The sequence below is a fragment of the Rattus rattus genome, chromosome 8, assembly GCF_011064425.1.
Source record: "Rattus rattus isolate New Zealand chromosome 8, Rrattus_CSIRO_v1, whole genome shotgun sequence".
Lineage (NCBI taxonomy): Eukaryota > Metazoa > Chordata > Mammalia > Rodentia > Muridae > Rattus > Rattus rattus.
In genome coordinates, this window is record NC_046161.1 from 98,700,360 (window position 1) to 98,725,978 (window position 25,619).

At 52.8% G+C, this 25,619-nt stretch overlaps 1 protein-coding gene across 7 annotated transcripts in view; it reads left to right on the forward strand.

Annotated features, from left to right (window-relative positions):
- Positions 1 to 14,636: 14,636 nt before the first annotated feature.
- Cacna2d2 (calcium voltage-gated channel auxiliary subunit alpha2delta 2) overlaps positions 14,637 to 25,619 on the forward strand; it is a 130,901-nt gene continuing 119,918 nt past the window's right edge. For 5 of the 7 annotated variants that reach the window (XM_032910528.1, XM_032910529.1, XM_032910531.1 and 2 more), the window contains exon 1: positions 14,638 to 14,891. In XM_032910528.1, coding sequence (XP_032766419.1) covers positions 14,677 to 14,891 — 215 coding nt within the window. In that variant the 5' untranslated portion in view covers positions 14,638 to 14,676. Of the gene's footprint in view, positions 14,892 to 25,619 lie in introns of all 7 variants that reach the window. The other 2 variants (XM_032910526.1, XM_032910527.1) reach the window with 1 other exon arrangement.

Genomic DNA, 25,619 nt, shown 5'->3' on the forward strand with positions numbered 1-25,619 from the left:
CAGCCCTGCCTGGCAGCTCAAGTCTTCAGTCTTCATTCCCTGCACCCCAACCCTAGACCAATACCCAAGAGTGCACGGTTTCCATCAGACTGTGGATTGTAGCCACACCGCACCCCACCCCCCACCCCTTGCTGCCGACAGGCCGCAGGCCTGCAATCAGTAATGACAGGGTAATTGTTTGTTTTATTGATCACAGCCACTCTTCTGTGGCTCAGTGATGGATGATGTGAGAGGAGACACACCCTCTCGGTGCAGGCACCCCTCCATACTAGAACGAGAGATGGTTTTACTTGGTCCCATTCCCGTTTTACCACCTCACTTCGCCCTGCTCTATGATAATGGAGCCCCAAGGCTGAGCCCTACTTTTCCAGATCTGCAACCCAATTCCCTCTTTCTCCCCACTCTCTAGCCTTGGGTTTCTCCCCACAACTCACACTTCAGGGGACTCTTACCCAAGTTAGAGGCTTGGAGGAGCAATGTATGACTAAGGTATCCCAGAAGGTGTGTTACAAATGCCTGCAGACTGCAAGGTTCTGTGAACTTCCCTCTTGAATGCTCTACGCTCTTTCAGCTGATTTCCATCTCCACCTCTCCCATGGTAGGTAACCGTCACAGCATCCTGGCCAGATGTCCTGCCTGAGCCCAGGTGAGGCTGCACCTTCGCCAGTTCTGCTTCCAGGAGGCTCCTTGGGAACAGGACAGGTGCTCAAGCGTGCTCAAGTGCTGTTCTCTCATAAGCCTCTGCCCAGAGAGACCTCTGCTCTAGGAATCCCCGAGTCTCCTTGTCTGTCTACCTGAGTGCCTTTTACATCTGGGAGGCAGAAGAGAGCAACAGGCTCATACAGAAAGATTGGGGACATCTCATCGCAACCCTTAGGATCCTGCTGGACCAGCGGGCTGGAGACATGGTTGTAAACATGCTGGGGTGTAAAAGGGAGAAGGAAGGAGGATGGTGGCATCTGATGCCCTTGTCACTTCGTCACCTTGATCAAGCTAAAAGTAGGTGTGCACCTTTCTGCCCCCTGGTGGTCAGGTGGGGTTGCACATCTGGCTCTAGCCATCCAGCCAATGAGAGCTGTAAACAAAACCTGTCCTATTTCTAAGCAGGCCAAGGAATTCATCAGCTGGCATGAGTCCTTTAGAGGCCCCGTCTTCATCTGCCATGACAACAGTCAATCTTCCAGGCTTAGCAGTTTGGTCAGCCTGGCCGCCATGTGAAGATGTCATGGAGCAGAGTCTCAGCTGACCCATGAAGGACGTGAAGCAAGGAAAAGAAATAAACCTTCATTATTTTCAGTCACTAAGATTTAGATGACTGTTACTGAAGTCTAACAGAGTCCATTCTGGCTGACATAAGGGGGAAGAAGGACCCTCCTATAGGAATCAGCATATATTCACCATGCTTTAATGGGCGTACCTCCCTGTGCCTTGGCTTTCCCTGGGTGACCTGTCTGTCTTTTGGGATTGTAGGAGAACAGATAAAGGGACCGTGTGAAGTCTTTGAGCCGTGGAAGAGTGAACACAGTGTAGTGGGGAAGGTGGCAGTGGAACAGTGGCCCTGGTTGGGAGGTGTTTGCTGTTACCACTGTGAGAGCGACACAAGGTAGCGATACTCACACTAAGTGCAACAGTAACAGCAGCTCTGAGCTCTTAGCAGTAGTGTTGATGATACTGTCTGTGCTGGCAAAGAGGACAAGATGTGTCCATAGCCTTGGATGGGCGGAAGGCCTGGAACATTGATTAATTACCTCCACTGGACTGGCTAATTGTCCACTGATCTCTGTTGTTCAGGGGCCCTCCCTGTCTGGTTGTGGCGAACCTTCCAGAGCAGGATCGCTCGGAGTCAGGGCAGAGGTCTTCAGAAATGCCAGCCCCAAAACCTCTTTATTTCCTTAGATGCGCATATCCCAGTGAGCCCAGGGCAGGCTTTTCCTGGGGAGCTGGGTGCTACCGCCTGGGCAACCGTACAAGGCATCAGATGGTGTTTTCTTAAAAACGGATGGGTACAATATGGAGTTGCCATGTGCCAATGGTGTGCTCTGTGTGCAGACTGAAGAAGTTGGGGTGGGGGGCGGCTAGCGGATGGCCAGCAGAGCCTACTTACAGAGCTGCTCACAGAGCTCAGGGAAACAGCCTTGGCTCCGTCAGGACCTTTGTCCTTTCCTCTCAGGATCTCTCCTTAGTTCTGGGGGGCCACCATGGATTTAGGAATGATTGCCCTGACTCTCTGGCTACTAGAGGAGGAAGTTCTGGACCAGACACACCCAGAGTGACGCATTTGACATGGGTATCTGACTGAGGGACGGGACAGAGTAGGTCTTTGACTGTACTTCCATCTCCAGCCTACTTCCTGATACCAATGGGCAAACTAGGGTCAGAAACGGATGAGGCAGATCCTAGGTCACACAGGGAGGAGCTGGACCAGAGCTTCATCCCTGACTCCCAGTCAGGACTCCTCACATCACACCCAAGTACTTCCTTCTAATTTTCACTGGAAAACGCAGATGAAAATTAGGGGGGTAGGAGGCAGAAACAAACAAACAAAACAAACAAACAAAGTACATTCTACTTTTGCTGAATTGGCAACAGTATGAATTTCTGTCATTCCCTAGTTGAGGGGGCTTGGCTTGCCTGCACTGAGGGGGTGAGGTGGGGGGCAGAGTGCTCCCATTTAAAAGCAGAACTAAAAGAAAAACATCCACAGGCCCCATTTCACTGCACCAGACACGATGAGCAAACCATGGTCGTTAACATGATAAAAGTCACTTTGTCTGGGTGTAAAATTCATTTTCCTCATTTAGCACATGGTGCATTTGCCTCCCGCTGCAGTTCCTAGGCTGCAGTCTCTCCCCAAGAATGCCCCCAAATTGTCCCCATTCCTCAGGCAGGGTGCCTAAGACCTCGACCTAGCAAGGCAAGGACCCCAACTCCAAGAGGAACTCACTGTATAGTTATTTCTAGGCCACGAGGCAGCTGCCCTACTCCTGGAGCCTTTAACCTTCTGATTCTGCCTGGCCTCAGGGATACTCAGGGCAGGATAGGTAAGTGGGGCCTCTGAGGACCCCAAAGACCTCCAACTGGCTGGATTGTTGCCTTGGTTCTGTCCCTGCCTACCACATACCCCAGCTTTTGCCTATACTTTCCCAGTCCTGGAGTCCTGCCCACTCCTGACTCTCAGGACAGAGAGTTAGCAATGTCTTACACACGCTAGGCAAGACCTTTATCACTGACCTACATCTCAGCCCCTGGAGGCTCCTTAAGGAGTGTGTCGGGGTCTTCCCGTGTACTTTTCTGGAAAAATAGGATTCCAGCAAGGTTATAGCCAACCTCAGGAAAACTATAAACTGTTCCTTCCCCCTCAACTGTCCGGACAAGGGGGTCCCTGCTCTCTGCATACCACGACTCACGTGTGCCTACTTGAAGAAATAGCCCTGGATTATGAGGCAAAGGAGCACAGCTCTCAGCTTCAGGGCTAGAGTGCCTGGGGAGCGATGAGGCCCCAGCCCTGGTGTCAGGGTGCGGGAGGCGGGAGGCGCAGTGCGCATGGCGGGCGGGGCCGGCAACATCTGTTCACTCACTGAAGCTATTATAATATTGCCGGAGCTTTTAAAATAATCCCATTTCTGTGGAATATTCCCAGCTAATTGGAGCTGTCTCTTTCTTATTAAACAGAAAGGTTATAAAAATGTGTGTTGAGGGTTTAAGAGCAATACCTCTTGGCTGCTCTGATTGTTATGACAAGGATCACGTACCGGAAGCCTGCACTTGGCGGGTTAGGCCAAGCAGGCTCTGGTAGCTGGAGCAGGGGCAGAGTCAGGGGCTGGGGTAGGGGCAAGGACAGGATCTGGCAGACTCTCCCGGTGGCACCTTGCACACCACAAGCTTGAAGAATGGCAGCCCTCCACAGAACAATTGCTCTCTAAACACTTAGGCTGCTGTGACAGGGCTGTCCATCACCCAGGCCTCTGACTGGGAGAATTCGAATAATTTACTGAGAGTCAGAAGGAAAAGGGGGGAAAGTGATTCCAATTAGCTGAGCCAGGAAGCAGATGAGCTAGTCAGAGCCTCAGCTCTGGAAGATGAATAAACAGCCCCTGCGACATGATGGGGTGCAGCCCCAACATCAGTTCCAGCAACTGAGAGATAAGCAGGCCCCGGGGTCCAACAGCCTCCCCATTCTTCAGATGAGAGTGTGAAGCCTGCAGCTGCACAAAGGTTACCCCAAGGTCACCATGGAAAGGTGAAAATGACTGAGGCCTGCCCAGCACCAGCCTTTCCTTGTCCCCCAGTCTGGTACAGAATGTTCAACTTGACTCTGTTCAGGGAACCTTGAGACCCCTTCACCTCCTCCGTCAGAGCAACCCCATTTCAGTCTGTCATATATTGGGGTCTCCATCAAATTTAGTTCTAAAAGAACTTCCCTGTCTCTTGGGGCTGGGTCTTTGAAGGGGCAGAACTGATCTCTGTAGATCCCCTTACAGCTTGGCTGTAGCTCTATCCGCTTACGTTCCCAGGGGCAAATAGAACCAATCCCAGAGACTCTCCAGGGTCTTGCTAACAGAACATTCTAGACTAACCTAGAACCCACCTCCCGTTTCTAGTCTCATATTTCCCTATGGGAAACTTCGTGTTCCAGTTTCCTTCCCCTGTACACCTTGGCGGCTTGTATGGTTCTGCCTGTGGCTTCCCGTTCACTGAACAGTCATTGTGCAGGGTACCCCCCACCCTCGTCCTGTCCTGCCTCTGGCTTGGGGTTCAGTTCCACATTGCCTGGCATGTGCCGTGTGTGCGTGGTTCAGCACACGCATGCAGTGTGTGCAGGGCTGGGGACCGTGTTCATGCCGTCATGACCCTGGAACGCATGGTGAGTATGAGCTTCCCATGAGGGCTTCCAAACCTAGCTGTAGGTCAAACCCCCAGCAATCTGCCAGCATCTCTGAGAGGAAGATGAGGATCTTGTAGAGGCCACTTTCCCTCCATGGAGACTGGAGTACAGTTAGGCAACAAGCTCAAGGTTACCTGGGCCCGGTAAGGTGCTTCCCTGGCCGTGAATCAGATCGGAACACCAGGATGACTGTCCTTTCCACCCTGTGCTCATGGGACACTTCTCCCATGATTTGCGGTCACAGCTCGGATGCAGCCCGGTCACTCGCCTCCCAGCCTCCTGGCTGTCAAACTCCAGTGTGGTGGGCTCCTTTATCACAGAGAAGCTGCGCTCCTCACAACAGAGCAGCCTCAAAGTGCTTCACTGTCTTTCTTTGGGGCAGGTCTCACCTTGACACCTTTAACTAGTTGCCCAAGGTTCTCATCACCTGAACTGTCCTTTCCTCTACTCCCAGAAAGCAAAAGCAGGAATCCTTATGTTCACGTTCCTCCAGATGCAGACGTTCAACTGTGCTGGGCTGGGCTCTGGGGAATGGCAGGGGTAGGATGTTCAGAGGGCTCTTGACTCATTCCTGGGAGCTAAGACCCGTTCGCCAACCACACGACATCAAGTCCCCAACTTTCTTTGGCAGAGCCCAGCCTACAGGTACCTTGAGCAGGCAGAGCAGAGACGCTTACACGCAGGGGATGTGGGGAGGGCAGACTGTCAGATCATTGGTAAAACCCAAAGGCTGCACTGCCACCCTAGGAGCAGGCAGGAGATGCTAATTTGCATGCTATGTGCATAGTTTTGCATATTGAGATAAGATGGGCTTATTAAAAAAAAAAAAAGATTACAGCATGCTCCTCCTGCATTAATGAAGGAGAAGCTGAACAGCCAGCCAGCCTATCTAGTGCCAGCCGAAATAAGTTGCTCAGAACTATTGTGCCTCAGTTTACTGATCTGCCCAGTTGGGCTAATACTCTCTATTCAGAAGGCTCTTTCGAGAATCGGAAATCTTCTGGTTCAGTCTCCATAGTAGTAGAAAAGGCACTGGAGCAGAGTGGAGGAATGGTGGTTGGAAATTCCTTCAGGAGGCAACATCTAAGATTCATTTAAAAAATATGCCCGTGGCGGGGGCTGCTGTGAATGGATGTTAAGTGGATACATAAATAAATTAATGGAAAAAATATGCCTGTGCAACCAGGAGCCTCCAAATATGTCAGTGGACTTGTGCTCTGTTGACCATCTACTCCTGGGTATGCGGCCTGCCATTTAGATCGAGCTGGGGAGATGGCTCAGTGATTAAGAGCACTGGCTGCTCTTTCAGAGGTCCTGAGTTCAATTCCCGGCAACCACATGGTGGTTCACAACCATCTGTAATGAGATCTGATGCCCTCTTCTGGTGTGTCTGAAGACAGCTACAGTGTACTCATACATAAACCTTTTTAAAAAATCATTGCCCCAGTGAGACTCCTTTGGAGAAAACTATTTTTTCATTTGCAAGTCGTTTTCAATTAGAAATTGTCTCTGGGTTGGGGTGGGGACGTGTGTCCACTTCTCCTCTCAGCTCTACGACCCCATCTGGTGCAGACCTGTGCAGGCCCTGTGCACACTGCCTAAGTCTGTGTGTTCATGTGTGTGTGTGGATCTGGTTGACTTTAAAGGCCTTGTTTCCTTGGTGTCCCCCACCCCCTCTGGCTTGTATACTCTTTACCTCACTGAGGTGGAGGTAGGGTCTCAAGACACTGCTGAGAGCAGACCTAGAGGAGGTGGTCACACAGGGTTCCGAGCACAGTGTCCAACCTCACTCCTCGGGATCTGATCTGCAGGACTACCAGGACTGCCTCTAAGGAGTAGCAAGCAAGAGGTGATGTATTATCCCAGGTTTTTATTCATTCATCCACACTTGCTAATGCCCTGCCCTCTGAAGGGCCTGGGCATGCCTGGCATACCTACTGTTCCTTGGATGGAGTCCCAGCCCCTTTTTTGTCTTCTGTCTAAATCACTGCTAATGAACCCTGTCTAGGGTCAGCCGCCCCCTGGCAGCTGGCTGGGTCTTCAGGTTAAGACCTCAGTTGTTGCATTCCTCTGAGTCCGTATCCTGGTCCTTCTCCCCGAAGCCTCTCTTTCGGAAAGCGTATCTCTTCACTTCTGCCTCCCTAAATCTCCTTTCTCATTTAGTAGTCAAGCCCTCAGCAAGATAGGGTGGGGCTCCCAGACAGGGCCAGAGAGAACTTCCCGACAAGCTAGTGAGGATCAATAGGTAGAAGCCTCCCCATTCTCTCTGCTCCCATATCTCCTTCCTTAGTAAGGCCTCCCACCCAGCCATCCTACCGTCTACCTTCCTGGAGCTACAGAAATCTTCTGATGGTCCTCGTGAGCATGACGACACGGCCATCTCTGATCATCAGGTGAGGCCATGGTTAGCCCCAAGTCAGTATCTGTGGCATAGGTGTGGTCTTAGGGATGCCGCTGTTTAGTGTATGACTTAAGGTGCCATCTACAGAACCTCTGAGGCCCGGTTTGCCCTGCTATGGAACGGAGTAAGCATCTGCAGAGGCACTGCTATTCTTTGAAAGGAATTCTGAGGCACGGTCATCTCTAGAGTGGTCCAAGTGTGCCCACATTCAGGACCCAGGGGAGATGGGACCTACAATTCTCACAAGCCATGACTGTTACCAGGCTTGTACCCTGACAGTCTCCTCTTCCCCACATCATACCTTCCGAGGCATCAAGGCCCTTCTGTCAGCTAGCCTGCTCTGGGGAAAATGCTGAGCTAAGGCCCTGACCTCTCCCCTCCTTTTAAACTTGGCCACTCTCATCCCTGTTTCCTGTCACTCGTGCTGAGTGAGATGTTCCACTTACCAAGGTGGGTGCTACTTCCCTCTAGCAGAGAGGGTGGGAAGTGTGTTTCCAAATGGGCGGGGAAGCCACAGCACTGTTGGCTTTGCCCTTTTGTGTATGCAGCCTGAAGAATTAGAGCTCCTGGTCCTGTCACCTGCCCTGACAGCCCATTTCTCTTTGGTGTTGCTCAACTCCACCAAGTCCCCAAGGTAACAGAGTAACCCCAGTGTGACATGACCTTCCCCTGCATGCCCTGGTCAGACATTCCCTTCTTGGACCAGCATCACTGAAGAGTTCATGCTTAGCTGGAAGATGTAGCTCAACGGGAGAGCATTTGTCTAATATGCACGAAGCTCTTGTCTAATCCCTAGTGCCCAACAGCAACAAGAACAAAATATATTTCATGGGAGCTGGGGCTAGGAAGCACTTTCTTCTTAAGAGGGCTCGAGGAAGTGCTAAATCATAAGAATCCTAAGTTCCCTTGGTGTTCTGGCTCTGGGACAACACATCAGGCTCAGAGGGCATTCCAACCCCTCAGGAGGAGGCACGTGACTCCTCCTTCCTGCTTCATCCCTACCCTACCTCCCTTTAGCCTGTCCCAGGGATAGATGTGAGGTCTGCAGATGGCACCGAGACCCCAGCAGTGCAAAGCTGTACCCGACCTTAGTGTGAAAGCACGTACAGTTCCGAGCTGAGATGTGCCTTGTTTGCTTTGTCCAGGGTTCAAAAGAGCCAGTACCTAGCTGGGCAGGTAGATGGCGCACATCTTTGATTCCTGCACTTGGGAGGCAGAGGCAGAGGGTTTCTGAGTTCAAATGCAGCTTGGTCTACCAATCAAGTTCCAGGACAGCCAGGGCTACACAGAGAAGCCCTGCCTCGAAAAACAAAACAAAACAAAACAAAACAAAACAAAACAAAACAAAACCAACAAAAGGAGCCAGTCCAAGAAGTAGGGACCTCACAAAATGGAGCGGGGCTGGCTCCAACCTTTTACAACACTCGGCTTCTACTAGTCACGCTACCATCTTGAACAGCCTGGAATTTCTGCCCAGAATCAAAACAGAAGCCTCGAGCCCCGTTCATCTCCAATGCTCAACAAATAAAAATCTACCAGCGTCTCTCTTATCATCAGTAAATGAAATAATGGTGGAACTGGGTCCCGCCCTCCCCTTAACTGGCTATGAGAGGTCAGAGGTCAATTCACTAAGGGACTGAGGAGCAAAGGCCAGCAGACAGGTCCAGCAGAGGAAGCAGTTTCAGGAATTTTCCCAGGGCACGTCCTCTACCTCTTGCTGGAGGTTGCCCTTCCTCACACTTAACCTTGGTTCGCTTGTACTTAGAGCAGTCCAGCTTGAGCCTTTTCTCCGCTTTTATTCCCCCCCCAACCCCCGTAGGTTCTCATGTAGCCCTGGCTGGCCTGGAACTCACTCTGTAGACCAAACTGGCTTCAAACTCACAGAGATCTGCCTCCCGAGCCTTGGAGTTAAAGGCTACCATTTTGCCCAATACGCAAGTGCCATCCTCCAGTGCCAAAGGGACGGTGGTTGGTATGGGGTTTGGTTCTGTCTTGGAGAAGCCCTTTTTAGAACAGGGGTCCCTCACTCCTGCCACACTGTGCAGAGGTGGCCCATTCAGGAGACACATCCCTATCTTGTTGGCTCAATTGATCAAGTCACAAAGGTCCTCTTTGCCTCGATTTCTGCACTTGCAGAATGAGCACATTAGGAACAAATCATTTCCAAAATTACTGACTAGGTGCTTGCAACCCAGTGGGGACACAGTCCTGCCCAGAATGATCTTTTTTACCCTTGATGGGGACAGTACCTGCCCCTCACCCTCTTTTGACTGGCATGGAGGGGCAGCTGGTGCGGTGGGGGGCAATTTGCTGTGGCCACTGGGCAAAGGTGCTGATGGGACATTAGGCAGTGATAAAACGCTGCCTCTGTCAGAGCCTGACTTAGCCTACCGTGGACACCCTTCAGTTCCACCTAGAGACAGAAAACCACATCTTGCAAAGAGTTAGAGCTGCTGTCAGCCCTGGCCAGGGGGCCCCGAGGAGACTTTTATTTATTTGAAAACCGTTCAGACACCTAATGCTCTGTTGAGGGGACAATTTCTCTCTTTTATTTGTCCTCATTTTCTCTTTCCAGAGTGGGATGAGGGTCAGAGGAAAGGGAACAAGACCCGCATCAGGGCATTTCTGCCATAGCAGTGGGACTCGGTAACGGTGCCAAGGACCCCTTCTACAGTGGGCAGACACTGTGCTCAATGTCCTCCTAAGGACTCAAAGTCAAAAGGCTGCAGTAGCCTTTATGGGAGGGGACGTAGAGGACAGAACCCAAACCTGGGATCATGTTCTCTCTCTGTCTCTCTGTCTCTGTCTCTATCTCTGTCTCTGTCTCTGTCTCTCTGTGTCTCTGTCTCTGCCTCTCTCTCTCTCTCTCTCTCTCTCTCTCTCTCTCTCTCTCTGTGTGTGTGTGTGTGTGTGTGTGTGTGTGTGTGTGTGTGTGTGTGTGTGTGGTGGTGGTGGTGAGATTGAACTCACTGCCTTGCTGTATAACCGTCAAAGAAACATTGTATCACTGAGCCACACCTACATCCAGGCTGGCCCTCCAATCTTTGCGTTTACTAAACCCTTGGATGAGCCCACCTTTCCCTAAGCCTCAGTTTCCACATCTGTAACATGAACAGATCGGTCCAGATCTCCCTGAGGAACACCTGCTGAAGGACTACACATGTAGCCAAGACAGGAGCTTCCTGGCCGTGTAACCAAGTCTGTTTATAGGGAACCTGAGCTGGGATGAGCCCAGTTACAAGCATCAGTAGACATGGCTTCCCTAAGCTCGCACAATGATTGACATATTTTTGCTTTCCTTCTTTATGGATGAGGCTACCCAGGGTCCTGGAGCCCTGAGTATGACGGTAGACTGCCTGCCTTGACATCTTATCATACTCATCTTATGCTGTCCATGACACCACACTGTCCATCTTCCGGTCTCTGCTAGGGGCTCAGTCTTGGTGACTTACACATACTTTTCCTAGAGAAAGGATCCAGCTTGCTCTGTATACAGCCTGTCTGCCAGGTATGCTCTTTTGCCCTCCTCCTAGCACATAGCCAACCATGTTCTTTTCTGCCCTTTTGTACCTTGTTAGGGGTCTTCCCCTTTGGGAAGCCTCTCCTGACCCAGGTCTCACAATGCTGAATAATCATACTTCCTATTTGATCATGTGCATATTTTTAAAACTCATCATGAATGTTCGAGGTGTCTGTCGTGTCTTTTCCTGTGTGTCATGTTCCCCTACTAAGTAGGGAGTTTCTAGGAACCACAAATCAAGCCTAGGTCCTACCTAATTAACCAGCATTCTCCACTGTATTCAGAGGTGAGGCCCTCTTCTGGTTACACATGGAGGTTACAGTTCATCTGCCCCATGCTTAGACCAGGGCGTTTTGGGGAGCATATTCCCGCTGTCTTGCAAGGCTGAGCTGGAATCTCTCCTCACTTTCCAGGAAACATCTACTTGCCTCAGTGTAGAGCCTGCCCTTTCTAGAGGATGTGTGGAACCTGTGTCTTCCTTCATTAAGCACTTGCTAAATGCTGGGTCTTGCCCTCAGGGTATTACATGCTCTGGGTTTTGAGTCTCCTATTGCCAGATGAGGCTCATGTTTGACACTAGGTAGATGAAGACACAGGCTTACAGAAACAAAGTAGACTTACCTATATAACCCGTAATGCCTGTTGCCAAAGTTGATCCGTCTCATTCCCAGGACAGATGATCTTCCTGGCCAGGCTCCTTAAACTGCCACCTGTTTGATTTGTTATCCCAAACTGTCTTTGCCGTCTGAAATGGCCATACCCTCTCCTATATAGGACCTGAGTGGGGACTATAGGTGTGCTTGCGACCCCAAGGCAGAAGCCACTTAGGTATGTGTGGTTGTAGAGGGAGCAGGAGAGATTAGGAGGCCCATGGGATTGGGGAGAGGCTGTTCTAGGAGTACTTCTTGGCATAGACAGCTTGATGGGCTCATGAATATCCTGGGTCCAAATGGTAAAGAAGGAGCATGCCCCAGGGAGGAGAAACTGCAGGAGTAAGGCCACAGCACAAGGGTTTTCACTGAGCAGGTTGCTGTCCGGTCCTAAGGCTTTAGGGAGGGATAAGGGGAGGTTGGAAGCCGGGCAGGTTAGGGCGGGAATCTTGCTGCCCTGCACGATATACAACATTCCTGATAGGCTTCCTCTCCCCTTGGGTACTATGGCTGAGCCTAGGACCTTTTTGGCACCTAGTAGGTTCTCCAAAAAGCCCTGTCAGCCTCTCTGGCTACTGAGCTGACATCCTGTAAGCTTACACATGGAGACGGCCCCTGCCAGGTCCCTGGCAAGGATGGGTTCCTGTCTGCTGACTGCAGTGTTACATGCCCCCCCTCCTCCGCCACCCCGCATCATTCGGGATACGCACCTTGACCAGGTGGGTGGTATTAGCCATTTCCTGCTGAGCCCGGCTGCCTGCTGTGGACATCTTATTCTCTGGTAAGCCACAATTTCCCCTCCCCAGATCCTAACCTGTGGCTGGAGCCAGCTGCCAGGAGGCTGAGGATACTGTGAGCCTCCAAAGTTGGAATGTGTAAACTCTTACTACCCATTTACTCTTAATTACCTCCCCTCCTTATTTGTCTTCCTTTAACGGCCTGTCAACCAAAATCTCCCGCCTTTCCCTCGGCGGCGCCAGCGGCCTCAATTAGGTGCACATCTGCGGAGGCTGAGACTGAAATGCCCAACCTCCAGCGCTCCCTGCCGAACTGACTGGCCCCAGGTGCTTGATGGCCTGGGTCTTCTCCAAGGATAGCACTGGTATCTTTGTATCAAAGGTCAGCCAGCCCTTCTCTGACATGTGTCGGGACATTACAGTCTGCCTTGAGAAAGAACCCACCCAGGAGGATCTGTGGACATCTCAGGCCAATCCTGCCTGCAGGTGAGGGGTACAGATGTCATCAGAGGGGGGCAGGTGTCAGCAGGACAGGAGGGGACTGCTCAGCCCAAGCTTACTGACTCTCCGGTGCAGGACACTCTGTTTATCCATCCTGGTGACCAACTGTTCTGTTCAGAGCTGGGGACAAGGAGTGGTGGGCATTCAACATAGTCCCACATCTGACTCAGTGACACCCCTACTCACTTCCCTGGAGAACTGGCCTGATGCAGCATCCCATAGTTCTCTAGGCCCTTCCTGACCATCAAGTCCCAGAAACTATGTGGAGCCCAGAACCTAGGGCCCTCTTTGATATCATTGATGGCGTCTCATGGGGTTCAGTATAATATACTGAACCTGTCCCCGGAGACCACTCAGATCAAGAGAAGAGAAAAAAAAATTAAAAAAAAGTGAGAGAGAAGAGGAAGATTTGCTCTTGTCAAGACTTAACTTATGGGGCAAAGCACAACCACAGCAGGGTTGAAAACCAAGTGAGAGTTGTCCGAAGTCGATGCCACCTCTGCACTCCTCAGTCCAGAGACGACCACTGTTCTCTCCTCTCTCTGAAAAGTCTGCTATGAAAAGATGATGGGCAACCTACCCAGGCATGAGGTGGGAGTCCCTGGGCATCTCTGAACTGAGCCACCCAGCAGTTAATAAGCTCTTGCCGCGTGTTGGCAGTCTGTGGGCAGCTACTGCTAAAGGGCCTCCGTGTCAGGTGGGCAGGGAGTATTCTCATCAGTGTGGGTCCGGGCTGTGGGGGGGCGGCAAAGTGGGGCTCAAGAGCCAACTTGAACAGGTCCTTATGATGCTCCTCCCAACTGTGAGCACTTCTGCTACCAAACATTCACCCCTTTCTCACTGCATCCTGGAACCGGCACTGCGGACCTACAGGAGTATTCATAAGAAAAAGGCGGGCTCTGAGAAGGTGACCCACAGGCTGAGGAGCTGACTGTTACACATACCTCATCCTTATAACTACGGTAGAGAAGTGCCAGGGCCCACTAGGACAAAAAGGAGTGGTTTATGCCAGGCTGTGCCCCCTGCCTCTAGACTAGTCTGACCAGAGGCTGGGCAAGTCCAGAGAGCTGAGGCTTGGGCTCCCCAGCACGTGTTGTTTGGTCAGTAAAGAGGAGCAAAGCAAGAGCTGAGGCATCCTGCTTCCCTCAGTCCTCACATCTGTGCGGCTGGACTCAGGCTCCCTCCCAAGGAAGTCGGAGAACCAAGATCCGTTTTTCTACCAAGGGCTGGAAGTGCAACCCCCCTACCCCCCGTCCCAACCCCACACACACCCCGATCCCCACAAGAAGAAATCTTGAGGTAGCTGGAGCTACTGTGGGTGTGACAGTACTGCCATCCTCCTCTGTAGTCTGCAGAAGCCTGCCATTCCACCATTAAACCTGTGACTCCAGGCCTTAAGCCTGTTGAAGGTCGAGCCCCAGAAGGGTCATATGGGCGACTGCCTAGGAGAGAGTTACCACTCAAAGGGCCAAGAGGAGTTCCCAGGTCTGAGGTGTGGGGGCAGGGACGTGCACTGGGCGCTGGGACCACGGCTGGGGCGCAGGACTCGCGAGCTTGGATTCGGATCGGTTGCGCGAGCCAGTAGGGCAGGCTCGGGGGTGAACGGGGACGAGGGGCGCGCGGGCACAGGAGGGCGCGTGGCCGCGGCGGGGGCGCGCGGAGGCGGGCCGGCCAAGGAGAGGGAGGGAGGGAGGGAGAGACAGGGGAGGGCGGCGCCGGCAGGTTGGCGGCGGCCGCTATTTGAGCGCAGGTCCCGGGCCAGGCGCTCAAAGCGCTCGGAGCCAGCGCGGCGGGGAGATCGTTGCGCGCAGCCCGCAGAGGCGCTGCGGCCAGTGCAGCCCCCGGAGGCCCCGCGCGGAGAAGGAGGTGGAGAAGAGGCCGGCTTGCCGCCCGCAGCCCGCCGCCCGCGCCCCCCCCTCCATCCCGCCGCCGCCGCCGCCGTCCCCCCTCCCTCCCCGCGGCGCCGCATCTTGAATGGAAACATGGCGGTGCCGGCTCGGACCTGCGGCGCTTCTTGGCCCGGCCCGGTGCGGATCGCTCGCCCCTGGCCCGGTCGCGGCCCCCGGCCCTGCCCTGACCCCCGGGGCCCAGCGTCCGGGCCCGCACGCCCGCTCTTGCTACTGCTGCCGCCTCTGCTGCTTTTACCGCTGCTCACCGCCCCCGGCGCCTCTGCCTACAGCTTCCCCCAGCAGCACACGTAAGTGGCCTCGGCCGGCCGCGGGACCCCGCGGAGCCCCGCGCTCCCTTGCGCCCCTCAGCCCGCGTCTGCCCCTCCACCCCGGGTGTCGAGGAGGGGGGCTCTGGGTCCCATGGCATGCTGCAAGTGAGGGTGGAGGCTACAAACCCCCGTGGGCTGGCAGCCAGGGTCCCGGAGCTTCTGGCTGCGTCGCGAAACTTCCTTGCGGTGCCCCTGCTTCCCATAGACCGCCCCCACCCCCCCGCAACGGGACAGAGCAAAACATCTTCAAGCTTAGGGATGGGGCGGGGGTCAAGTCTGCTAGCTGATACTCCTGCCACTGTCCGGTGATAGAGGAACCTGGGGTAGGTCGAGAGAATGGCCAGCGACCCCTGCCCGGTAGACTTAGAGCCACGCATCTGCCCTGCGTTTTATCCCTGGTGGAAACCTGGCGCTTTAGAGTCAGACGTGGGGTTACATCCACACCTGTCTTCTTGGGCCTTTTCCTTCGCGGGGGGTGGGGGGGGATGCTGGATGCAGAGGGTACCAGCACCTTCTTGCTTTGGCCAATGTCACCTGTTCTTGGTCGCCCACCTGAGGGGACGTCCCTGGAGAGCTCAATAAGGAGATGGAGGTGCTGGGGTTGGGTCAGAAGGTGAATGGTGGGGAGGACCCCTGCCTGCCCCTGATGCTGACACTGTCGCTCCTGCTAGCAACTGGGTAATAGCATTTCCAGGTTCTGCCAGCTTTTGCTAGTGGTTATGGTCAGCCTGAGCCTCCTCACCTTCCCCAAGAGCTGGCAAAGTCGGGCAGATGTGTCTGGATAAGGAGTGGGTATTGTGCATGTGGCCTTTAGGACAACATCTGTTTCTTAACACCATGCCTTAGCCATATGCCAGTGTCCAGACACCCTTTGGGGCATGGCAACCATCGTGCTTCTGTTTTCTGTCCTCGGCTTTGAGGAGACACCTGTCCCCAGACTCCTTCACGAATGTCCTGGCCTAGGTTTGGGCACGAGAGGGAAGGGTCTGGCCCCAGAAAAGAGCCTGACTAGTCTGCGTCATAAGAGCAGTTCTGCCCTTGGGTAGGAGACCCCGGTTCTGCCACAGAGCCTGCCTACTTCAGCTGGTAGGTTCTCTCAGATGAGGAAAAAACAAACTCAGATGATGCTGGGATCGGAGTCTGCCTCTCTGTCCTCTTCCTTACCATCGCTCTCCTCACACAGCCCGTGTTCAGGAGGGTGATCAGTTGGCAAATTACAGGTGCCGCACGGACGTGTCCTCTGTCAGCTGTCTGGGTTTTTCACGAGTGGATGGGGGGAGTGTGGGGAAGTTTAAGGGTTAGTGGGTTGTGGTATTGTCTTTCATTTGCTGTGGTGAGGCTGGATCGAAACTACAGTGTTTAAAAAGAGCAAAAGCATGTTTTTATTGTTCTTTTTTTTTTTTTTATTTTCAAAGCCAAGCCATTTTTTTTTCTTTCTTAGCTTCCCAGCTCCTCGAAGTAGTCATCTCTTTCTGCCTTTTCTGACCTCTCTCCCCTTCCCTGCCTGTGCACTGCTTCACCCAGCTGCTGGGTCTCCCTTAGGACATTGTAAGACCCTGTCCACAGGGTACACCTGTCCCCCTCTGTTCCCAGCCAGAAGATGTTAAGGAGGGTGTGACTGCAGCCGCACATTTCCAGCTGGACACTCTCCTCTTGTTGATGGAGTTGGAGTTAATTCGAGGGTTTGGGACATGTCTTGCAAACCGTAATTAGGGGATGAGAGAAGGTTGAGGCTCTTGGGAGAGGTGACGAATGTGTGACATCCAGGAGGATTTGCCATGACAGGCAGCGCCCTTCAGCTGCCCTGGTCCCACAGATGCAGATATTGGTCCTTGGAGGGAGGAAGGGGACTCTGTAGACCCCTCCCAATGACTGCGCTGGTTCTGAGTTAGGGCTTTTGTTAAACTGGCGTAAAAGGCTGCTGCTGCTGCTGGGGCCACAGGGCTGTATGGGCCACTCAGGGGTGGGTGGCATCCCTTAACCTTTCCTTGGGTCAGAGTTGCCAGGCTAGGGGGACACTGATACAGGTGGATTTTCAAGATGGGAGATGGGATTATCAGCCTCACGGTCTGGGGTAACAAGCCTTCCGTGGGGAGGGCCCTCGGCGATGAAGAATACCCTCCAGAGTGTGGCGCCGTGGGAAGGGGCTCAGCTTTTCCAACTGCTCAGTTTTAATCAAATGCAGGTTTAGGATCTGGTGGCCGTTATCCCTGTGATCGCTCTGGCAGCGTGGCTGTCTGCCATCGGGCGAAATGAACCAAGTCGTTAGATTGCAAAGGGCAGAGGAGCTGCCCCTGGAGGGGGGACGGGGACTTTGGTTTTAGGAAGAGGGGCCTCTCTCACCCTACCTGCATCTGCATCGGGGTTTCAGATATATGTGTCATGCCAGGCTGTGTATATTCTTGTGCCTTGGAGAATGGAGTCCTAGCACAGCACACACTCTGTCTTACCTGCTTTATTCTGTTCCCATTTATGCCCACCCCAGTGGCCGGGCCAGCCAGTGCTGCTGGCTGAGAGGCAGCTCTTGCTGCTAATGACCCTGATGTATTCTGTCTCTCTTTGTTGCCCCACACTCCAGCTTTGGGGTTCCCTGCCCCCTCTCGTCTTACCTTCTCTCACCACTGTGTACCTAACTTGGCCTGCTTGCATTTTTTTGTTCTTTTTATTGGGTCCCTGCACCCAGTCATGAGCTATCCCTGGGTTCTCTGTCCCCTGCTTAGTGGAGTAATGGTTAAGTGTGGAATAGAGTACCCGCCCGGCTGCACCTCTTAACCCAGCTCTGCTCTAGCGATGGGGTAGGTTTTGTGCCTCCCTTCCTCTGTCATGGTTGGGGAGCAGTGAGAGGCCCCAGAGGCTTGCACCCCCAACAAATGACTGCCTGTCAGAGTACATAAGTGCTTCTCCTCTGGGTGGGCAAATGAGGAACAGCGCAGTGACAGGGCATGCGTCAGTCTAGCTACGGTTAATGGTGGGTGACGCGCGTCTGTCTGGGCCTCGGAGTAAATCTCCACCTCTCTGTGGCTCTCCCTGTTGGTGGGAGGCAATATTACATGTCTGGATCCCCCCATCTTCCCAACAACCTGCCTCAGCTTTCTCAGGGAGGGTCGAAGCTTCCAGGCCTGCTGCTGCTGTCAGTAGAATGCACCACTGCCAGGTGCCTGCACCCCTCCTGGGGTTGAGAATTTGGGGGAAAACTTCGACCATTCTGCCCTCCACGCCGTACCCTCTGGCTACTCCTCTTGGTTGGAAATGTGGGGCTAACCTCCTGGAAAGGGAAGAGACCCACTTTAAAACGGGTATCTTCACAGCCTGAGGAATCTTCTTCCAGATTCCTCACCACACACGTCTCTGGGGAGACACTGACTCCAGAGTAACCCGGGAATCACAAGTAGATCAAGTGAGCCCTTCAGCAGTAAGCGCCTCCTTCTCCACTCTGCTTGAATGCAGGGAGATGCTTCCGGTTCTCAGCGCCTCAAATGCATCCAGCGACCCTGTCAACCTCTTGGAGGACACAGTTTGGAGGCGTGCTGGGTGTCAAGGATAAGCCTCCCATGCTCCATTTTGGCCTCTAGAGCTGGGCCTCTCTTTTGGGATGACCTTGCCTTGATTTTTCCATACTGAAATAATACAATCTTAGGGCTAGCAGGGAGAGCCGGTGGGGGAAGGGCAGCCTCCGGGGAGCAGCTACAACTCTCTCTTGGACCCTAAGGCTGTGACTGTTCACAAGCCAAGGCTGTGGAACCTCAGCTGGCTGTCATTCAGAGTACCCCCCTGGGTTAACTTTTAAAAATTAATTAATTTATTAATTAATTTATTGAGACAAGGTCTCACTATGTAGACCTTCAAGTACTGGAATTAAAATTGTGTGCCCCCATGCCTGATTCTGACTTCCTTCCTGTCTCTAATAGACATTGCCCTTGGCCCATGCCCGACCATCATTGGTGACTGGTGGTGGAGGAGGTTCGGGGCTCCCCTCACTGAGCCCATGCTCACCTGTATTACCAGCTTGTCCTCAGGATCCCCAGACTGGGGTACTGAGACACAAAGAGAGAAGGACCTGACAAAAGCCTACATTTCCTGAAAGGACTGAGGGAGGAGGTTCTGTCAACCCCAAGGGAACGTCAGGATGGGAGCCCAGGAGGTGGGGAGAGTAGCTAAAGACCCAAGTGTTTTAGGAGAAAAATGAAAAGGTGAGGATGTGGCGGAGTGGGTGAACCCTCTCCTAAACCCTCCCTTATCCCTTCCCCCAACCTCACCCCCTCCCCATCCCCATCCCCAACCACAGCGTGCCTCTGTGACCTTTCCTGCTTTGTCCCTCTTTCTCCTCTGGCTCTCCTGCAAGCCTGAGGGGCCATCTTTGGCCAAGGCTACCCTATCAGCTCTACTGTACATGCCACCCTCCTTGTGTGCATGCTGGCCATCATGGCATGGCCCCAGAATTGTCCTTGTCCTAGTACTTTAATTGTGGCAAAGCCTGCGAAGCAGGGTGCTGAGCCGCAGCGTGTGTGTGTGTGTGTGTGTGTGTGTGTGTGTGTGTGTGTGTGTGTGTGTGTGTTGACTCCATTTCCAGATTCTATTATGATTCTATAAAGAAAGGTCAGGTGGCTGGTAAGGCCTGCTTTTTAATGCATATACGAAGTTGGTGCCTCTCCACTATTTTGCCAGGCCCACAAGACTTCAGAAGACTCCAGGCTTCTGGGTGCTAGAGAGAGTGTGCTGTCTGCATACAACAGGTGGGGTTGGGATGGAAGGCCCTAGGTTCTTAAGGGCCCACTGATATTAAGAGGTTACCTGCAGCTTTAGGGGTCAAAGCAGGCAGGCCTGGGCCCTGCAGGGTCACATTGTGTATGGGATGAGGATGGGTCTCTTTCTGGGAAAGGTTCTTTCTTACAGCCCTCGACCCATTCCAAAATGGCCTGGGAATGCTTAATCTGTGTCTTCTGGTGATTTGGGCTGTAGCCCCAGGAGGGGCACTGGTGCCTAAGGTCCCCAAGGTAATAGTGATGGCCTTCCCGTCACAGATGCAGGCCTGCAACTTGCTGGGGAGATTCTCCTCATGACAGGTTTGTTTTTCCTGGTCCCCACTATCTAAACAAGAAGCTACAGAATCAATATTCGGATCCCCCGAGGGAAGTGTGTGTGTGGTTTGTACTTTTTTTTTTTTTCTTTTAAAATTTTTTTTAACCTTCCTTTTTTTTCCCCCTCTCATTCTTTGCAACCTCAAGAACCACATTAATGTCACTAAGGACCTCAGGGGTGGGGAGGGTGTCAATACAGGTGACCACTGAGACTGAAAGGCCCACAAGTGCTTCTGGAGGCTTCTGGGACTTCCCTTACAGAATCAGGAGTTCTGTCCTTTGGATGCACACAGCTTGAGCCTGACCTTATACAGACAAGTCCTGTCCTGCCCCTGTGAGACTCATCAGTTCGTGTGGTTGTCCCCACCCCAGATCCTGTCCCCCTATCCTGGTTCTGCTGTTCCCTATGACCCCACAGACACCCTTAGCTATCTGGTCTGGTCTGATTTTCTTTGTCCCCGGCTACTGTTGGCACTAGTGACAGCCTGGTAGGAATGAGGCTTACTAGGAGACCTTGCTTAGCTGGGGGTGGGTGGGTGGGAGGTGTGGGGGTGGGACTCCTTGCTTTGATTGGGTTTCAGCTGTCAAGAGCAAACCCAGCAAACTCAGGGAGACAGCTTCCCCGGTGACCTTGGGCAAAGGTCCTTCCCTCCTGGGCCTCAGTTTTCTTTCCTCTCAGATCTTTATGACTCTGATGTTCCAGCACTCTAAGAAGACAAGGTGTGGGGATCTTTCTTCCGTCTCCTCTCTACACTCCATTCTGGCAGGGATGAAGTGTGACCCACCCCAAGCTGGCCTGTTCTTTGTGTGTGCATGAAGTTGTCTGGGCCTGGTGCCTTGGGTTCCTTGAAGTCTCTCTGCTTCTGACTGACCCACTTTGGGCTCAGATTAGCCTAATTGTTTAGCAGAGAAAGAGGAGGAGAGGAAATCTTTCCTGCTGGTCATTAACCATCTCTCCCAACCTGAGAAGTGATGCTCATCAGACAAAGGGGACAGGAAAGGAGACGTCCCACCCCAATACACCTCCCTTCCATTTCCTTAGATCCTGGGCCCCTTGTTTCTACTAGGCTACTCCTTTCCAGATAGGTGGCTAGTTCTTTCTGAGCAGTGCCCTCTCGGAATGCCCCTGAGAGTGCTCTGTCCAGTAGTTTATGACCTTGGGTACTCAAACACAGCTGTGCCTGCCCTGAGTGTACCTGTCCCCTTACCTACGGCATCCAGCATTCAGTTAGATCCGATAAGGACCTGGGCCCACCTTGGCCTGAGTGCGTATGTAAGCTTGTAGGCTTGTAGGTAGGGTTGTCTACATCTCTGTGTTCGTGGATGCCTTTGCAAATGTATTGGATCCATGCATCATACTTACTTACACATCTACTTGTGTGCCCTGTGAGTAGGTGTGTGCTTAGGTGTATTTGTGCTAGCGTGAGGTTTGTATGCCCCTGTATATATGTATACTTGCTTGTATATATGCACACATGCAGGTATATGCATACAGGCACACATGAACTCAGATGTGGCCTGTGCTCACGCCTCTATATGTGTGCGTAGTGCAGGCACATGACAGTTTATCTCTGCAGCCAGAATGTGCTCGCAGTGCCCACCTTCTGTACCTGCCTTTGATGTGAATGCCAGAACTTGGTGGGCGAACGTTGGCAGTGAGAAACAAAGCCTCCTGCTTGTGAAGACCCATGTTTTGCAAACTTTCATGTCAGGAGCAGCCTGAGTTAAGGCTGAGTTAGAAAGTTTGATCATCTACCAACTGGCAGGATGACAGTCTGCAAAGAAAACACGCAGAGGCTATGTCCTTGTAATTCAAATTTCTGCAAACTGAACGGTGTTCAGATTCACTGGAGGACTGGAAACTCAAAGGAGCTCTGTGCTGTGTGTGGCCTTTGAGAAGTGAAGTGTCTTTGCAAGTAGCCCTGGTGTGGAGAAAGGCTGTAGGGGGGTCACATGGAGAAGGGCAGGGTTCTGGCAATTTGGAAGGCCTATTGCTGTGTGACCCTAAGCTGGTGGGTTTCCCTCTCTGCACACTTCTCACTGGCATACTGAAAGGCAAGGGACATCTGTAGCAGGGTTAAGATGCCTGCCTGATGCAAGATGCCCAGGCAGTCAGCAGTCACCATTCAGAATCTAAACTTGAACCTGTCAACCCTGTGTGCTCAATGCAGAGTAGTGCTCAATGAGATCCAAGGATGGATTTTTTTTTTTATGTGCTGAATCTTTGTGAAATTGGCTGTCCTGGTACCCTACATTAGGACACTGGCCTTTGGGGGGGATCCAGATTCTGACCCAATGGTCCTTGTGTCTGAAAGGACCAGTAAGTTTAACTTCATTAGTGTTCTCAAGGTCAGTATGTTGGAAGGTGGGATGGCCCAAGGTTCTATACAATTTGAGAAGGGGTTTCTGTAAGGGAGGGCAGAGGTCCCTACAACTAGCCCAGGAGCCTGTAGGGCAGGGGGTGTTTCTAAAGGGGCAAGGAACCTGGCTGACGTCAGCTGGGCACTATAGGCCTTGCATGAGTCCTGGGCTTAGGAGGGTCACAGCCACCAAAGCTGCAGGAGAGCCAGATGCCCCGGTCTCATATGCAGGGAAACTGAGGCCCAAGGAGAGGGAAGTGAGCCTTCAGGCACTCAGGCTCAGTGCGTAGAGCTTAAAGGATGATCCCTCACATAGCCATCTGCGTCCTGGGACATGCAATCATTTGTCTTAAATAGCCGTATCTGTGGCCTGGGAGCAGTTGGAACCAAGCAGGTCTCCTTGGGCGCACTTCAGTAGAGGGCCTTAGTGGTGTGATGCTCCAATTCCTAATTCAGCTTGGGGGGTGGGGGGAGGCAGGACTTGACGCCAATGTCCCTGTGCTGTTTCAGGGTCACCTAAGCCTTCTGGGTCTCCTTGGGAAGGACATCTTTGCCACTAGGCGGGAGGGTGGGCACTGAGGGACAGGCGTGTGCCGCAGACAGGTAGAGGCCCCTGCTCTGCCTCGAGTTTCCAGCCTGACGTGGCATTTCAGTCTTGATAACTTCCTTCCGCAGCTGCGTTCTCCCGCTGGCGCTGCCTGAAATGCTGCATTTGAAGCCTTAAAGGTCAGGCTCAGTGCCGCCATCAGCTCCAACAAACAAACAACCAGGCACCCCACTCTGGCCCCGCCCCCAACTTCAGTTATTAAAACTGTGAAGGAGCTGGCAGAGCATTCACAGAGGTCCCTTCCCTGTCTTCTCTGTGAGCAGGGGCCGGGCGGGCTCCCTTCTTTCCTGGGGCCCCTCCTCCCCACGCTGCAGCGCCCCCTCATGAGGATTAGTAGTGACCTACACTCCAGAAGTCCAATTCTGGACTTCAGATCCTTGCCTAGGCTGCCACTAACCCTGGGAATGTCTGTTCTCCAGCTAGGTAGAGCCACTTGCCGGTCCTAGTAGGCTTTCTGACCTCTCCGATTCCTGGCCTTCATCCAGACATCTCGACTTACGGGGGGTTTCTGTAACCATGACAGTTGGTCTTCTGAATGTCCGTGCTTCTGCTCCCCACACCTTGTGTGTCTCTCCTATAATCCCGCACTAGTAGTGTGCCAGTAGTAGGTCTCTTTATGAGATCCGTGGAAGAGGAAGGGATTGTACTGACTGTCGCCACCTTGGACAGTGAATCCGAGGAACGTATGTATTTGGTGATGGGGATGAGGAAACAAAACTACATCTCTGTTCACCTTGGCAACCCCTAGATGAGGTTTTCTCCTGTGGTGAGGCCTTTCCTCCTCTGACAAAGTTGCTAAATATGGGCTGTCAATGAGAACCGAGTCCTCCCCTTGTGCTCTGCTTGGCTGGCTTTACTTTGGCGACGGCTGGCTATCTTTGGTCAACTTCCCTAATGGCTACAAGATGGCTGCCACAGCTCCAGGCATCATATCAGAACCAGACTTTATGTATAGAACAGGAGACATTTCGAGTTTCTCTTAAGAGAGGAAGCCTTGCCTAGAAGCCCCCCAGCCTACTTTCCCTTACACCTCATTGGCTAGCACTGGGTCACATGCCCACTCTAAACCAATCACTGGCAACGGAGAAGGCACGCTGTGATTGGTTCAGGCTAATCAGGATTTACCCTTGAGCTGAGGATGGGGTCACCTTGGGGCTGGAGGAGGAGATTCTGCAGGCAGACTTGGGTTCTGTCAGCAAGGAGGCTGGCTTGATGGAAGATAGGAAGACCGTGGCTGCTATGGAGTTAGGCAAGAGGTGCAGGGAGGTGCTAAGAAAGCAGAAGAGGTGGAGAAAAGACAAGAGGAAAGGAGACGTAGTCAAGAAAGCGAGGAAGTAGTTATTTTATCCACATCATCAGTTTCTGAGAGCCGGGGCCCTGGTAGTGTGTTCCATACATGCTGTCCAATGAAGCCAGTTCACACGCACACAAGAGGATGGCATTCTCGGCAAGCCTAAGTGATGCTATTGTCTCACAGATAGCAAGTGGCGGGTCAGGGTTCCCACTCTGCACTCAGGACCCAAGCACTCCAGGCACCCGCTGGCCACAGGACCTTTGGGTTACGTCATCACTTATGGCTGTCTGCAAGGGCTGACCCTCTCTGATGAAGGCCTGGGAAGATTTGTCATGGGGGCCTCTGGCTCTCTCTCTCTCTGGGCCTGCAGCAGCTCTGGAGATGAAGGCATCTCAGAGATTGACGGACCCAGTAGGACATCCCTGCCTTCACCTGCGGTGTAACCGTGGGTCAGTGGTATTTGTTGTGCCGGCTTGTCTACTTTAACTCCTGTGAGGTATAAATGGAGAAACAGAGCCCTATGAAGGGACGATGCTTGAACCTTCCAGCGGTTGAGGAGAGCCTAGACTTCAACCCACCAAGATGCTATGTTGTACCAGTTGACGTTGGTCAGTCATGGCCTGGAGGAGGTCATTCAGGCCATTTCTGTTTCTCCGTGGAGGCAAGGACAGTCCATTCTAGGCAGCAGGAAGCTGTTGGATATTATAGAGCCACCAGCAGAGGGGCGTATCCTGATGATGTAGAGCCAAGCGGCAGGCCTGCTTAAATGAGCTGCCATACATACCCCACGGCCATGACCACAGGGAACACCCAGACTTCACTGTCTGTGAGACTTCTTCCTCATTTTAGAGGGAGGGTGGCTGCAGGAGAGGCTGTACCTGTGCCTATAGTGGGACTGTATTAGTGCCTGGGCATTAGGAAATACCTGGGGCATCACTGATTGGCTCTCCCGATGAATCACACATGCTCTGATAAGCTGTGCTCCCGTGAGCTGATGTCCGTTTTCCCGGGTCTTCATTGCACTCGTCCGTGGCTTCTTTCTAACTCCTGGGTTTGGTGCTCCTGGGTTATTGCTTCCCCACCTGTCACATGAGGGTATGGCCCTCCAGAGCTGCTTGGGTCCGGAAAGGGAAGGACCTGACCTCTGTTTGGCAAAGCCGTGAGTCCTTCTGTCCTGTGAGCCACACCTATTTCTTTTTTTTTTTTCTTTTCTTTTTTTCGGAGCTGGGGACTGAACCCAGGGCCTTGTGCTTGCTAGGCGAGCGCTCTACCGCTGAGCTAAATCCCCAACCCCATAGCCACACCTATTTCCGACACCTCTGGAAGTCATGGCACTGTGTGCATGTGGAGTAGAGGGAGGCGCTGTGA